The sequence below is a fragment of the Erythrolamprus reginae genome, chromosome 7 (assembly GCF_031021105.1).
Source record: "Erythrolamprus reginae isolate rEryReg1 chromosome 7, rEryReg1.hap1, whole genome shotgun sequence".
Taxonomy (NCBI): domain Eukaryota; kingdom Metazoa; phylum Chordata; class Lepidosauria; order Squamata; family Dipsadidae; genus Erythrolamprus; species Erythrolamprus reginae.
Genome location: NC_091956.1, coordinates 1,000,688 through 1,017,211, shown reverse-complemented (window position 1 = coordinate 1,017,211; position 16,524 = coordinate 1,000,688). Strand labels below are relative to the sequence as shown.

Here is a 16,524-nt window from a genome sequence, read left to right as displayed (position 1 = left end):
CAATTATAAAATTTATCCCCTATTTTGTAGTAATTTGAATCTTCTTTCCCTTTAAGATGAGTGGACTTCAGTTCCCAGAATTCCCCAGTCAGCTGGCTGGGGAATTCTGGGAGTTGACGTACAACCATCTTGAAGTCTCCAAGGTGGAGAAACGCTGTTGTAGACAGAGATATGAAGAAGGGAAAACGCGAAGGAAGGGTTGCAGGAACTGGGCAAGTTTAATGAAAAGAAGGACCAGGGAGACATGATAGTAGCCTTCCAATATGTCAGGGGTGGCCACAGAGAAGATTTGGGGGTCAAGCCTATTCTCCAAAGCAAAAGAAAGAGAGAGAGAGAGAGAGAGAGAGGAGGGAAAGAGAGAGAGAGAGAGGGAGGAGGGAAAGAGAGAGAGGAGAGAGAGAGAGGGAGGAGGGGAAAGAGAGAGAGAGGAGGGAAAGAGAGAGAGAGAGGGAGGAGGGAAAGAGGAGAGAGAGAGAGAGAGGAGGGAAAGAGAGAGAGAGAGGAGGGAAAGAGAGAGAGAGAGAGGAGGGAAAGAGAGAGAGAGAGAGGGAGGAGGGAAAGAGAGAGAGAGAGAGGAGGGGAAAGAGAGAGAGAGAGAGAGGAGGGAAAGAGAGAGAGAGAGAGGAGGGAAAGAGAGAGAGTGAGAGAGAGAGAGAGAGGAGGGAAAGAGAGAGAGAGAGAGAGTAGGGAAAGAGAGAGAGAGAGAGAGAGGAGGGAAAGAGAGAGAGAGAGAGAGAGAAAGAAAGAAAGAAAGAAAGAAAGAAAGAAAGAAAGAAAGAAAGAAAGAGGATTGGGATGACATGATAGCAGTGTTCCAATATTTCACCAGATTGGGGGGCACAGAAATCAATTAAATTAAATTTTAAATTAAATTAAACTAAATTAAAGTTTTGCAGCCCCTTTGCTGGTTGTGTGGAAGGCCAGGCTGAGATTAGGGAGGGGGTGTGTGGGGGCTGAAACAGTCCCCCCCTATCATTGTTGCTGGGATCCCCAGACCTGTCAATCATCTTGGGCACGGCTAGGCAAAGTCGCCTCTTCTATGAGGTGTGGACTTCAACTCCCAGGATTCTGAGCTGGCCTGATAGGCTGAGGAATTCTGGGAGTTGAAGTCCCCAAGTCATAGAAGAGCGACTCGGTCTAGCCTGTGTGTCCCAGGGGTCTCCAACTACCTGAACCTGCCAGGTGGGCCCCCCCTCCTTCCCCAGCGGCCCCTCCCTGGCCGGACCCCCCGCCGGCTCCGTCTGAAGAGGCGCGTCCTGAGGACACGTGTCCAGGGCAAAGGAGGCGGAGCGGGCGACACGTGTCTGCCTGGCAGCTCCGGCCTTTCCCGGTCCCTGGCCGGGCAGGGGCGGTGGGAGGCGGCTGCAAAGCAGGAAGGGCGGCAGGGCGGAGCTCCATGGCTGCGGTCTACGGCGGTGTGGAAGGGTGAGGTCTACGGCGGTGTGGAAGGGTGAGCCGGCCGGTCTCCCCCGGGAGAGGCTTCCGAGAGCCCCCCGGCCCTTGCACGGCCTTCCCCCGCTTACCTGCACACTCACCTGGGCGGTGCAAGTGCTGGGGGGTGGCGGGGGGGGCTGCACCCCTCCCAGATCGGGGAAGGAGAGGCAGAGGGGGCTTGGCCTCAGCCCCCCCATTGCTGCTGGGATCCCCAGACCTGTCAATCATCTCATAGGGGGCTTGCTAGAGTGCCACCCACCCAATGGGAGGGGGAGGACCCCCAAGCGAGGGGGGGGTGCTCTTCTCTGGATGCCCCCCGCTTTTGAAGACCCTTCAAAAGTGGTGAGGGGGTGAAGGGACCCCCGGAAAGCCTTTTGGGTTATTGCAACTTTGCAAAGAAGCCTGCTTACCCACCCCCATCCACAATTCCACCCCACAGGGCTTTCTCAGCGTTGGCTCTTGGGGGAAAGCAGGGGGCAATGGCTATGGATGGAGGGGTGAGGGGGGGGCTTTTGCATGGGCTCTTTGCAACCCAGCAGCCTTCCCTAGACGCACCTCTTCAGACAGTTGTCCTGCAGGTGAAGCCCCCTCCCCTCCAGACTGGGCTTGGCTTGGACTTCCCCCCCTGCAGTACCGGCGTGTCTGGAAGAGTCCCCCCCCAATGGGTGGTCCAAGCGAGAGGGGTGCTCTTCTCTGGATGCATCCCCCTTCCACTTCAAAAGTGGGGAGGGGGTGGAGGGACCCCCGGGAAAGCCTTTTGGGTATTGCAACTTTGCAAAGAAGCCTGCTTACCCACCCCCATCCACAATTCCACCCCACAGGGCTTTCTCAGCGTTGGCCTCTTGGGGAAAGCAGGTGGGAATGGATAAGGGGTGGGGGCTGAGGGGGGGTCTCTTGCATGGGCTCTTTGCAATCCAACAGCTCCCCTCCACTGCTTGCAGGAGGATTTTTCCACCAGGCCTCGAACGTGTGTCATTTGCAGGAGAAGGAGGAGGAGGTTTCCTGCCATGGAGGAAAAATGCTACTCGAGAGAGAGGGAAAACTCTTGCATTGCTAAAAGTAAATAAATTAGATGAATCATTTTATTATTCACATGCGTCTCCCCTAAAGATAATAGGAGAGAGAGAGAGAAACTCTTGCATTGCAAAACAATATTAGATGAATTATTTTATTATTCATGGATGTCCACCTAAAAATAGCCACTTTGCAATATTCCCGGGCTTGGCCTCGCTTGAGCGCTCTCTTCGCCCCCCCTTCCAGGAAACGGACATTTTTTCCACATTGCACAACTGCAGGAGGTTCCATGTGGCTGGGCAGGGCTGCCAGGCAAGGAGGAAGGAAGCCATGCAAAGCCATGATTGACAGATCCTTGCCTGGGTTCTTGGCCGGCTTGCAAGGGAGGGAAGGAACCGACATTGGTGGTTTGCAGGTACTTCAAGCCACGAGTCTGTTTCGTTGGCTTAAAACTGGGTTCTCGAAGCTCAGCAATTTGCAGATGGGAGGACTACAACTCCCAGCATTCTCCAGGCAGCCAGCCAGTGCTGGTAGGCATGGCCTTGGTAGTTCCACAGTCGGATATTTTACCTATCTATCAATCATCTGCATCTGGCTGGCTGTCTCTGTCTATCATCTCTCTCTCTATCTATCTATCTTTCTATCTATCTATCATCTGCATCTATCTATCTTTCTATCTATCTTTCTATCTATCTTTCTATATCTTTCTATCTATCTTATATATCATCTGCATCTATCTATCATCTATCTTTCTTTCTATCTATCTATCTTTCTATCTATCAATCTATCTATCGATCAATCTATCTATCTTTCTATCTATCTATCTATCTATCTATATCTATCTTTCTATCTATCGATCTATCTATCTATCTATCTATCTATATCTATCTATCTTTCTATCTATCTATCTATCTATCTATCTATCTATCTATCTATCTATCAATCTATCTATATCTATCTATCTTTCTATCAATCTATCTATCTATCATCTGCGTCTGTCTGTCAATCTATCATCTGCATCTATCTATCTATCCATTTATTGACCTTTTCCTCCCTCTGCAGGGGAGGGACCCACTCCAAGGTGGTGCTGCTCTCGGAAGATGGCAAGATCCTGGCTGAGACTGAGGGGCCCTGCACCAACCACTGGGTGAGGATGGGGCCCTTCTCAAGGGGGGGGTGGAGGGCAAAGTGGGGGAGCGAATGCTGGCTGGGGAATTCTGGGAGTTGAAGTCCAGATATCTTCAAGTGGCCCAGGTTTATTTATTTATTTATTGGATTTGTATGCTGTCCCTCTCCGGAGACTTGGGGTGGCTAACAGCAACAATAAAACAGTGTACAATAGTAATCTGATATTAGAAATGATTAAAAACCCATTAATATAAAAAACCAAACATACATACATACAGACATATCATGCATAAAATTGTAAAGGCCCAGGGGGAAAGAGGATCTCAATTCCCTCATGCCTGGTGGCAGAGGTGGGTTTTAAGAAGCTTACGAAAGGCAAGGAGGGTGGGGGCAATACTAATCTCCGGGGGAGCTGGTTCCAAAGGGTCAGGGCCGCCACAGAGAAGGCTCTTCCCCTGGATCCCGCCAAACAACATTGTTTAGTCGGCAGGACCCGGAGAAGGCCGACCGAACCGGTCGCTGGGATTTGTGGGGCAGAAGGCAGTCCTGGAGATATTCTGGTCCGGTGCCATGAAGGGCTTTATAGGTCATAACCAACACTTTGAATTGTGACCGGAAACTGATCGGCAGCCAATGCAGACTGCGGAGTGTTGGAGTAACATGGGCATATTTGGGGAAGCCCACGATTGCTCTCGCAGCTGCATTCTGCACGATCTGAAGTTTCCGAACACTGTTCAAAGGTTGGGAAACACTGATCTATTATGGAGTTGAAGAGCTAAGAATTTGATTATTATAACTGAAAAATGGAGAAAAACCGTTTCAGTCTGTTGTCCTTGAAGTTAAAGTCAGACATAGTTTCTTTAGACTGAATCATATTTGGGATCGGAAATGAGGATTTTTGACTATGTTTCTATATAATAGATCTTATGTTGTTACTCACTGAAGATATGTGTGTTGTCACGGACGCATGTTTTTATGGTGCAGAATTTTTTTTAAAAAAAACCTTTATTAAAAGTGTACAAGAAGGGACATAAATGTGTAAATTAAAGGGTGGGGTCTCTTTCCCCCCCCCCCTCTGGGTGAGAAGCTGGTTGGGGCCGACACCTGCCTGGAGCGGATCGACACCATGGTCCAAGATGCCAAGAGGAAGGCAGGGGGCGACCCCAGGCCCCACTTCGTTCGCTGGTGAGTCTCCCGCCCCCTTTCCCGGAAAGCCCCCACTCCTCCAAACACACAACCATAGTTGTCACTTTGCAGCCACTCTTGGGCTTTAGGGAACTGCCCAGGGCAGGCGGGCGAAAGGAGGTAGAATGACCGAGTTGGAAGAGGGACCCTGGAGGTCTTCTATTCTGACCCCTTGCTGAAGCAGGAGGCCCTTTCAGAATCATAGAATGACAAGGAAGGGACCTTGGAGATCCTTTAATCTGACCCCCCTGCTCACACAGGGGGCCCTAATCCCTTCTGGGTCTGTCCAGTTTCTTCTGAAAGACCTCCAGGGATGAAGAACCCAGACGTTCTAATGGCAAAGAGTTCCACCGGTTAATTGTTCTAAGTTCCTTCTCTCCTGGATTAGTTGCCACCCATTGCTTCTTGTTCTACCCTCAGGTGCTTTGGAGAATAGTTTGAACCCCCCCTTTTCTTCTTTGGGGCAGCCCCCAAAATATCGAAACCCTGCTATCATGCCCCCCCCCCCCAGTCCTTCCTTTCATTAAACTAGACATCTCCATTTTTGATTGTATGTTTTCACCTTCCCTTGGGTAGCGAGAGGGGACTCCTAGCCCAGTTGGGGGTCATTGGGGGAAAGCGAAAGTGAAAGGAGGAACCAAAGTGAGGTTCCAGATGTGGGACCCCCAGAGTGGGGAGGTTGGGGGGGGGTTCTTCCTGCTCCCTCCTGCCATTGATTCCCCGCTAGTGCTAGGGCATGGGTGGGGGGTCTCCTCCAGACACCCTGCCAGGGATTGTGGGGGGAGGCTGTGGCCTTGGGGTTGGAGGGGGGCTGACTGCCTGTGGCTGCCTGTGGCTGCAGGGTCTCTCCCTGAGTGGTGGGGAGCAGAAGGAAGCCATCCAGAAGCTCGTGGAGGACATGAAGAGCCGCTTCCCACATCTGAGCAAGAGCTACTCCATCACCACCGATGCCGTCGGAGCCATCGCCACGGCTAGCAACACCGGTAAGCCAGCCCTGCCTGCCCTCCTTCCTCCTCTTCCTTCCTTCCCTCTTTCCCTCTTTCCTCTTTCTCCCTTCCTTCCTATTCCTTCCCTCCCTCCCTCTGTTCTTTCTTTCTTTCTTTCATTCTTTCTTTTTCTTTCTTTCATTCTTTCTTACTTTCTCTTTTCTTTCTTTCATTCTTTCTTTCTTTTTCTTTCTTTCTTTCTTTCTTTCTCTTTCTCTTTCATTCATTCTTTCTCTTTCATTCATTCTTTCTTTCTCTTTCTTTCATTCATTCTTTCTTTCTCTTTCTTTCTTTCATTCTTTCTTTCTTTCTTTTTCTTTCTTTCTTACTTTCTCTTTCATTCATTCTTTCTTTTTCTTTCTTTCTTTCTCTTTCTCTTTCATTCTTTCTTTCTCTTTCTTTCTCTTTCTCTTTCTTTCATTCTTTCTTTCTCTTTCTTTCTTTCATTCTTTCTTTTTCTTTCTTTCTTACTTTCTCTTTTTCATATTCATTCTTTCTTTTTCTTTCTTTCTTTCTCTTTCTCTTTCATTCTTTCTTTCTCTTTCTCTTTCTTTCATTCTTTCTTTCTCTTTCTTTCTTTTTCTTTCTTTCTCTTTCTTTCTTTCATTCTTTCTTTTTCTTTCTTTCTTACTTTCTCTTTCATTCATTCTTTCTTTTTCTTTCTTTCTCTTTCTCTTTCATTCTTTCTTTCTCTTTCTTTCTCTTTCTCTTTCTTTCATTCTTTCTTTCTCTTTCTTTCTTTCATTCTTTCTTTTTCTTTCTTTCTTACTTTCTCTTTCATTCATTCTTTCTTACTTTCTCTTTCTTTCTCTTCTTTCATTCTTTCTTTCTTTTTCTTTTCTTTCTTTCTTTCTTTCTTTTTCTTTCTTTCTTTCATTCTTTCTTTCTCTCTCTCTCTCTCTTTCTTTCTTTCCTCCCCCCCTTCTCTCTCTATTTCTTTTCTCATCTCCCCACCAGTTCGAGGTTGACCCATCCTTCCCACCTTCCAAGGTCGGTCAAATGAGGACCCGGATTGTTGGGAGGGCAATATAAGTGGACTCTGTCAAACCGCGCTTCCCCCCCCTGCAGGCGGAGTGGTGCTCATCTCAGGAACGGGCTCCAACTGCAAGCTCATCAACCCCGACGGCTCCCAGGTCAGCTGTGGAGGATGGGGCCACATGATGGGCGACGAAGGGTCAGGTGAGGAAAGGAAGATCTCTCGGCCGGGATCTTCCTAGCACAGAAAGTGGCCGTTCTCGCTTCGGACGATGAACGAGTCCTATCCCTGTTGGCTCCGACACGGCCAGAGGGAAGGCTGCTGCGTTGGGCCAGGGAGCTTAGAAAACCCACAGAGTTGGTGCCACCCCAGAATTTCTTGACCGTTTCCAGATGGGAGGCTTTTCTCAACTGTAGAGTGACAGGAGATGAAACCTGGGCTCCAGAGAGCAAACGTCAATCAATGCAGGGGCCCCTTAATAATAATACAGGGTTCCCTCTATTTTCACGGGTTCAAACTTCGCGAAGTCTATACCACGGTTTTTCAAAAATATTAATAAAAAAATACTTTGCGTTTTTCCCACCTATACCACGGTTTTTCCCGTCCAATGGCGTCATATGTCATTGCCAATTTTCGTCTGCCTTAATAAATATTTTTTTAATAAACTTTAATAAATAAACATGGTGACTAATAATCTGAATGGTGCTAAGGGAATGGGAAATAGCAATTTAGGGGTTTAAAGTGTTAAGGGAAGGCTTGTGATACTGTTCATAGCCAAAAATACTGTATTTACTTCCGCATCTCTACTTCGCGGAAATTCGACTTTCGCGGGCGGTCTCGGAACGCATCCCCCGCGAAAATCGAGGGAACACTGTAATAATAATAATAATAATAATAATAATAATAATAATAATAATACCAGTAATAATGATGATGATAATAATAATGATAATAATAATGATAATAATAATAACAACAATAAAAGTCCAGTCCACGGGCTGACCCCCTCCCTTTTGGTGTCCGGCAGCTTATTGGATCGCCCATCAGGCTGTGAAGATGGTATTTGATGGCTTGGACAACCTGGAGGTCCCACCCCACGACATCGGCTACGTCAAGCAGGCCATGTTTGACTACTTCCAGGTAAGTGGAAGGACAAACCCCCCCCCCCCCCCCAAAGAAAATACCTGACTGTTCTGCCCCCAAACTTACTAAACCGTTTGAACGAACTTAATTAATTAATTTTTTAAAATAGTTTTTATTTGGGATATATACATATCCACAACAAGACTTTACATACCCCCCCCCCCCCCCTCAGGCTGTCTCCCCAACAGCCTCATAACACTCTTATGCGGTGTTACTACCTGCGGTAAGTTATTCGGTCCTAAAGTATAACCATTTCCTAATTGCAAACTTTCAACAGTCAGATACACTTCTAATCTGGTAATAATAAGATCCAGGTTTGAGCTAATACTTTTCACTTAACAATAAACTTTATTTGTCCCTGTGTAATGCAGCAATCTTGTCCTCATTCTTTGGTTCAACCATCTGCAAAATTCCTTCCACACCTCATGGAATCTTGTATCTTCCTGGTCTTTAAGCTCCAGTGTCAGCTTATCTGGTTAATTTAATTTAATCGGTGAACCACTGCCAATAACTGGCTTAGCAGTGGAGACACACGCACAAGTCAAAAGCAATTTTACTTAAGGAAGGAAGGAATATAGATAGGTAGTTTAGAATTAAATGATAGGGTTTTTTAATGATAAGTAAGCTACATTAATTTGATCTAGATTGATTTTATTTGTTATTAATATTTAAGTTTTTATTACTAATACAATTTACTTATTATTATTACAAGAATAGAGTTAAGTCGATGTGCTATCGATATGAGAATCTGCAAACGATTTAGAAATGTCTAAGTTAAAACATTTGAGTAAAGAGAGAGCGTGGTCATCTCTCTTGTTTTTAAAGTTGTGTGCGTATTCTTGTATGTAACTCATAATTGTATATATAAAATGATTCTTTTTCTAATTAAAAAATTAAAAAGGAAGGATGGAAGGAAGGAAGGAAAGAAAATGAAAGGAAGGAAGGAAAGAAAGAGAAAGGAAGGATGGATGGAAGGAAGGAAAGAAAACGAAAGAAGGAAAGAAAGAAAAGAAAGAGGGAGGGAGGAAAGGGAGGAGAGGAAAGAAAGGAAAGAAAGGAAAGAAAGGAAAGAAAGAAAGAAGTTTTCTTCATCTTTTCAACAGGTTTCCAGCCGAATGGGGCTCCTACCCACCTCTACAGGACCTTTGAGAAGTCCAAGTTTGCAGGGTTCTGCCGGGAAGTGGCCGAAGGTAGGCCTGACGGTTGAAGGGATCTGTAACTTTCGGGTGCCAGGAAAAAACCCTGCAGGGTCCTTCTCGGCTGACCCTTAAGCGAGTCCCTTGGACGGTGCTGAGTCAGCACGGGAAAGTTTGACCCATCGCTATTAGGTGGTTGCAGGATTGGGGAATTCTGGGGGCTAAACTCCACCCGTCTTGGTGTTGCCAGGTAGAGAGAGAGAAGAAGAAGAAGATGAAGATGATGATGATGATAATAATAATAATATTAAAAAATAAAGGAAGGAAAGAAAATGAAAGGAAGGAAGGAGGAAAGAAAAGAAAGAGAAAGAAAGAAAGAAAGAAAGAAAGAAAGAGGGGCAGAGAGGGGCGCATACAAATCTAATAAATGATTATTATTAATTATTATTATTAGATTTGTATGCTGCCCCTCTCCAAAGACTCGGAGCCATCAAATCAAACTGATTTTGAGCCATCACCAAGCGTGACCTGCCGTGTTTCCCCGATAGTAAGACCCCCCCGAATGTAAGACATATGGGGGGTTTCAGGGGGGTCGGCTTATATAAGCCATACCCCGAAAGTAAGACATATGTCTTACTTTCGGGGAAACACGGTATAAACGGTATTGCGGGGGGGGGGCGATGACATTGCTTCCAAGCTCCCCGCGCGCCCTCGCCTTCGCTCGCCGCGGCCTCTTCCACCGCCTCTTCCCCTGCCGAAGCTCAGCTGCAAGCGGCCAGCGAGGCCGATCGGATCCGAGGCGAGCGGCCGGAGCTGCGCCCTCCTTCGCCCGCCTCCTTTCCGCTCGCCTCGGAGCCGAGCGGCCTCGCTGGCCGCTTGCAGCTGAGCCTCGGCAGGGGAAGAGGCGGTGGCGCCGCGGCGAGCGAAGGCGAGGGGCGCGCAGGGAGCTGCGCCCTCCTTCACCAGCCTCCTTTTCCGGCAGCTCCCTGCGCGCCCCTCGCCTTCGCTCGCCGCGGCGCCACCGCCCTCTTCCCCTGCCGAGGCTCAGCTGCAAGCGGCTCCGAGGCGAGCGGAAAGGAGGCGGGCGAAGGAGGGCGCAGCTCCGGCCGCTCGCCTCGGATCCGATCGGCCTCGCTGGGCCGCTTGCAGCTGAGCTTCGGCAGGGGAAGAGGCGGTGGCGAGCGAAGGCGAGCGAAGGCGCGCGGGGAGCTTGGAAGCAATGCGCGCGGGGAGCTTGGAAGGCGAAGGCGCGCGGGGAGAATGCGAAGGCGCGCGGGAGCTTGGAAGCAATGCGCGCGGGGAGCTTGGAAGGCGAAGGCGCGCGGGGAGAATGTAAGACATACCCCCAAAGTAAGACACAGTGGGGCTTTTGGGGGTAAAAAGATAGTAAGACACTGCCTTACTATCGGGGAAACACGGTATAAGGGGCTGGGGAATTCTGGGAGTTGAAGTCCACTCAAGTGGCCAGACTTGAGAGGAAGGGGGAGAGGAAGTAGAAAAGTGGGAGGAGAGAGAGGCTGGAGAAGGGAGAAAGAGAGAAAGTTGTAGAAAGTAGAAGGAGAGGAGGAGGAGGAGAAGGAGGGAAAGGAAGGTTGAGTGAATAGAAAATGGAAGTTAAGATTGGCAGGTATTGACACTATTTGGATTGAAGTCAATCAAGATGGGTTTGGTGGGTTTTCTTTAATTAATACGTTTAGTTTATAGGCATGTAAATATTTGATGTATGGTAGAGAAAAATTAATTAAAACAAAACAAAACTTGAGAGACACCAATTAGGCTGTCAAAAATGAAAGTCAGACGTCCGTTGTGAAAGTGGTGGACACACCCGGTGTAGGAGATTATTATTATTATTTATTAGATTTGTATGCCGCCCCTCTCTGAAGACTATGTTGTGATGCTGTTGTGATGCTGTTCGGCTCTGGTTTGCCTGGCCTACAAATAAACTCCGGCACAATAATCCCCAGCCAGATTATTTCTACCCGATTTCCCTCCGTAAAAACGAGTCTGCGGAGAGGGGCGGCATACAAATCTAATAAATAATAATAATAATAATAATAATAATAATAATAGTAGTAGTAATAGTAGTAGTAGTAGTAGTAGTAGTAGTAGTAGTAGTAGTATCCTGGAGACATCTTGCAGGCTGGGTGAGGAAGCAAAAGAACAAGGGTCAAACCGTTTCTCCGTCTCCTACGCAGGGGCCAAGGCTGGGGACCCCCTGTGTCGCTACGTTTTCCACAAGGCCGGAGAAGTCCTGGCTCGGCATATCGTGGCCGTCCTGCCCAAAATTGACCAGGTAACACAACCTTGGGGTGGGCAGCATGAAAGGAACAGGAGGGCGGTCAGTTGCTGCTTCCTTTCCCTAACTCACACACCTCCAAAGTTAATTCTGGCTTGTGAAGCAGCCATATGGATCCTCACCCTGGACATAATTTGGTTTGTGTGTGTGTGTGTGTGTGTGTTAGTACTATGTACACAACTGGTTGGGTTTGGCAATATATACAGAAACTAACAACATATGCTTAATGTATTGAAATACTATGGACCTCTGGTCCATCTAGTCTGCCCCTTATACTATTTCCTGTATTTTGTCTTAGGATGAATCTATGTTTATCCCAGGCAGGTTTAAATTCAGTGACTGTGGATTGACCAACCATGTCTGCTGGAAGTTTGTTCCAAGCATCTACTACTCTTTCAGTCAAATAATATTTTCTCACCTTGCTTCTGATCTCTCCCCCAACTTTCTCATGGCTTCTGATGCTCCTTTCCCTACAGATCTTACTCCAAGGAGAACTGGACTGCCCGTGGTCTGCGTGGGATCCGTGTGGACAGCTGGGAGATGATGAGAGAGGGTGAGGACCCCCCCCCATCGCTAAATCTCCCTGTGGCCTCAGCTGCCCCCCCCCCCCAGAGCAGGGGGTCTCCAACCGGTTGGCCAGTTTTAAGACTGCGGACTTCAACTCCAGAATTCCTCCCAGAATTCTGGGAGTTGAGGTCCACCAGTCTTAAAGCCATTGGCTGGGGGATTCTGGGAGTTGAAGTCCATCAGTCATAAAGTCATTGTCTGGGGGATTCTGGGAGTTGAAGTCACTGGCTGGGTCACTTCCCCTTCCTGCGCATGCAGATAGATAGGCCTCACTGAAGCCTCCGGACTTCTGGTAGGCCCGTTGGGCTGTTTTTCACTCTCCAGGGTTCGGGAAAGCCTCCTGAGGCCCATGGATGGTGAAAAACAGCCCAACTGTCGAAACGGAAGTTAGTTTCCAAATTTCTGGTAGGCCCCTTTGGCCACTTTTGGCCATCCACAGGCCTCAGGTGGCTTTCCTGAACGCTGGAGAGTGAAAAACAGCCCAACGGGAAAGTGAAAAATGGCCCAACGGCCTAACCAGAAGTGCTTTTAAAATCCCGGTTGGCCCGATAAGTCTGTTTTTCACCATCCCAAGGCCTCAGGAGTCTTTCCCGAAGCCTGAGAGTGAAAAATGGCCCAACGTCCTAACCGGAAGTTTGTTTTCGAAATCCCGGTTGGCCTGTCGGTCTGTTTTTCACCATGCCCAGGCCTCAGCAGACTTTCCCGGACACTGGGGACGGCAAAACATGGCCGAAATTAATCTAGCCAGCACACATACGTGCACTGGAGCTGACAAAGGGCAAGGCCTCGCGTGTCCTCAGGCATGGCTCCGTGCGCCACAGGTTCGGCATGACTGGACTAGATGACCTCCGAGGCCCCTTCCAAATCTGCTTCTCTTCCGTTCTTGCAGGCTTCACGCAGGAGCTCAGCCGGGCCCACCGCCAGCAGCTCAACGGGGCCTTCTCCAAGTTCAGCCTGCTGAAGCTGAGACAGTCATCCGCCCTGGGGGGGGCCAGCCTGGGGGCCAAGGCTATCGGCCAGGCTCTGCCTCTGGACTACAAAGCCAACGTGGACGTCTTCTACACTCACTCCTTTGCCTAGAGGCTGGCAACTCCGGACCCTCCTCGGTGGAGGGGGGGCGGACCCTCTCTCTCTGCTGCTTTGGGAGGGGGCCCCGTAGGTATGGGCAGGTCACCCCTCTCCCAAAAGTCATTTAATTAAAAAAAAGAAAATCTCGGGTGGCCATACCACAGACAGAGTGCCTGGATGCAGATAGCCGTTGACTGTTTAGCCAGGGGTTGGACTGGATAACCTCCGGGGTCACAATTCTTCATAGAAGAAACCTAGAAGATTGACGGCAGAAAAAGACCTCATAGTCCATCTAGTCTGCCCCTATACTATTTCTTGTATTTTATCTTAGGGTGGATCTATGTTTATCCCAGGCAGGTTTAAAATCAGTTCCTGTGGATTGACCAACCATGTCTGCTGGAAGTTTGTTCCAAGCATCTACTACTCTTTCAGTGAAATCATATTTTCTGTCGTTGCTTTTGATCTTTCCCCCAACTGACCTCAGGTGGTGCCCCCTTTTTCTTGGGTTCACTTTCCTATTAAAAACACTTTCGCAAGCTCCTTAAAACCCACCTCTGTCGTCAGGCATGGGGGAATTGAGATTTTCCCTTCCCCCTAGGCTTATAGAATTTATACATGGTAGGCTTGGATGTACGAGTGGTTCTTTAAATTGGGGGTTTTAGATTGTTTTAATATTAGATTTGTTTACATTGTCTTTTTCTATTGTTAGCCGCGAGTCTTCGGAGAGGGGCGGCATACAAATCTAATAAATAAATAAATAGTAAATAAACTTCCCTCCTGAACCTTATTTAACCCTTTCACATATTTAAATGTTTCGATCGTGTCCCCCCTTTCCCTTCTCTCCTCCAGACTATACAGATGGAGTCCATGAAGTCTTTCCTTTTACGTTTTATGCTTAAAACCTTCCACCATTTCTGTAGCCCGTCTTTGGACCCCTTCAATTTGATCCATCCAGGTCTCCAGAACTGGACACAGTATTATTCCAAATGTCTCACCAGTGCTCTATACAGCAAGATCACAATCTCCCTCTTCCTGCTTGTTATACCTCTAGCTATGCAGCCAAGCATTCTACTTGCTTTCCCTACCGCCTGACTGCACTGTTCACCCATTTGGAGACTGTTTATTAAATGACCGTCCATTTCTTCTCTTACCACCACTCATTAAATGACCGCTCAAATCTACAATGGCATTGAAGGGAAGTATGACCACTTTTCACACTTATGACCACTGCCACACCCTGTGGTCGCATGATCAAACTTGCAGACGCTCGTATTCATTGACAGCCGCATCGTCCCATCGTCCCCTTCTGCAACCAAGCCAACAAGGGGAGCCGGATTCACTTTACGACCATTACTAACTGAAACAAAGGGATTCACTGAACAAGGTCATAAAACATGGGCTGAAGTGGTGTAGGGTTTCCTTGCCTAAGCAAGGGGGGTTGGACTAGAAGACCTCCAAGGTCCCTTCTAACTCATTCCATGGGGGGAAACTTGCTTAACGTCCGTCTTGCTTAGCAACGGAGATTGTGGGGCTCCTTTGTGGCCTCCTTGTCCTGCGGGCTTTGATGCCTGCTTGGAAGCGGGTGGAATCCGGCCGGCTCTTGCTATTCCAAGGCTGATTTTTCCTGCCGGTCCTCATGGCTGGGGCCAGCCCAGGAAGGCCCTGCTGGGCCTCGGAGAGGGGTGGTGTATAAATCCAATTAAATAAATAATAAAATAAATTCTCCTGCATCTGCTAGGAGTTGGGCGGCTTATATAAATCCAATGAAAGGAAAAATAAAAGTGACCCACAGAGAGGCTAAGCAACAGGAGGGTCCAGAAGTTAGGTATTTACCTCGTGGTGGCAAAGCTTGGCACCTATGCCAAAAATGGCACGCGGAGCCATATCTGAGGGCACACCAGTCATTGCTCTAAGCCAGTGTTTCCCCACCTTGGCAACTTGCAGATATCTGGACTTCAACTCCCAGGATTCCCCAGCCAGCATTTGCTGGCTGGGGAATTCTGGGAGTTGAAGTCCACATATCTTCAAGTTGCCAAGGTGGGGAAACACTGCTGAACCTCCAGTTGATTTTCGGCCTTCCGGAGGGCAGGGGGAGGCCAATTTCGCCCTCTCTGGGCATCACAAAGCCTCCGGCACAAAATGTTTGTTTTAAATAACAAGAAAATGGTATAAGTCAGTGTGTCCCAACCTTGGCAACTTGAAGCGATCTGGAATTCTGGGAGTTGAAGTCCAGATCGCTTCAAGTTGCCCAGGATAGATAGATATTTGCAACTTTGAATTTTGTACTTATATGTTATACTGTATATATATATTTAGGCCTTCAGATTTTGGAAAGATAATTAGGAGTTTGGATTTTGATAATTAGGAGTTCGGATTTTAAACGTTAAAACAAAGAGGAGTGGCTCCTGAAAGCTTTTTATTTACAGGGTGTCCAGGGGGGAAGGCATTTTGAAATCCCCTGTAACTTGCGATCTAGTTAAGGCCATGGTCAGAGATGATATCATACCAAACGGCTCAGCCATGGAGAAATATCGGTAGCTGAGGAAGCCAGTGGTTGCCACAGTTGTGCTCATTTTTGCTTGACTCTGCCAGGCAGTGCGATCTGTTTTTTTATTATTATTTTTCCCTGACTTAAACATAATAATAGTTTTCCCCTGATTTATTCCATTTTTTTTCACGAAATCCGATATTTCCCAAACTGCCAATTTTCCTGATTTCCAGGTTTGATGGACACCCTGTATTCCCTGGGGTTTTCTTTTTCAGATTAAGAACATTTCATATATAAATAATGTTAGGCATATAGAATGATCTTTTTTTTTTTTACTGTATGGTGCAGAAAAATAAAAAAATTAAATCCAAAAAAGAAAGCCTCCAGGGGCCGGAAGTGAGGCCCAGTAGGCCATTTCTCACCCTCCACAGCAGGGGTCTCCAAACTTGGGAATTTTAAGACTTGTGGACTTCAACTACCAGAATTCTCCAGCCAACTATGCTGGCTGGAGAATTCTGGGACTTGAAGTTCCCAAGTCTTAAAGTTCCCAAGTTTGGGAACCTCTGCTCCACAGGGTTCAGAAAACATGGTAGGCCCGTTGGGCCTGTTTTTTTGCCATCCAGACTCCTGAGGTTTTCCTGAAGTCTGGGGAGGGCGAAAAACAGCCCAAGCGGCCTACTGGAACTCCAGAGGCCTCAGTGAGGTCCGCATCCATGCTCGGGGAAGGGCATTGCACTATGGGTATGGGCACGTGTGTGCACTAGGCCATTTTGGCACCCTAGCAAAAGGAGGTTCTCCATCACTGGCCTAACCCAGGAGTAGGCCAAGATGGCTCTTCTATGAGGTGTGGACTTCAACTCCCAGAATTCCTGAGCTAGCATGTCTGGCTCAGGAATTCTGGGAGTTGAAGTCCACACCTCATAGAAGGGCCATCTTGGCCTACCCTAAAGGCCTTTAGGTTGACTGACATTTAGACTTTGCAAGGGTCTTTCCTGGTAGGTTTCCCCTTCATTTCTGCCACCCCCCCCCCAAAAGTCAGGGGGGCCCCCTGCAATGTTTCCTACCACGCGTGGGAAGATCCCAAAAAGACCCCGGGGACCATG

At 47.9% G+C, this 16,524-nt stretch overlaps 1 protein-coding gene across 1 annotated transcript; it reads left to right on the top strand.

The window, feature by feature from the left end:
- The first annotated feature begins 1,328 nt into the window (after nucleotides 1-1,328).
- NAGK (N-acetylglucosamine kinase) lies at nucleotides 1,329-13,076 on the top strand. The gene is given in 14 exon segments (XM_070756512.1): nucleotides 1,329-1,425; nucleotides 3,511-3,595; nucleotides 4,664-4,742; nucleotides 4,745-4,761; nucleotides 5,603-5,744; nucleotides 6,816-6,926; nucleotides 7,751-7,863; nucleotides 8,970-8,988; nucleotides 8,991-9,056; nucleotides 11,198-11,295; nucleotides 11,775-11,790; nucleotides 11,793-11,825; nucleotides 11,828-11,851; nucleotides 12,755-13,076. Coding segments are annotated over 14 exon segments (1,023 nt in total). The 5' UTR covers nucleotides 1,329-1,396; the 3' UTR covers nucleotides 12,946-13,076.
- Nucleotides 13,077-16,524: the final 3,448 nt, after the last annotated feature.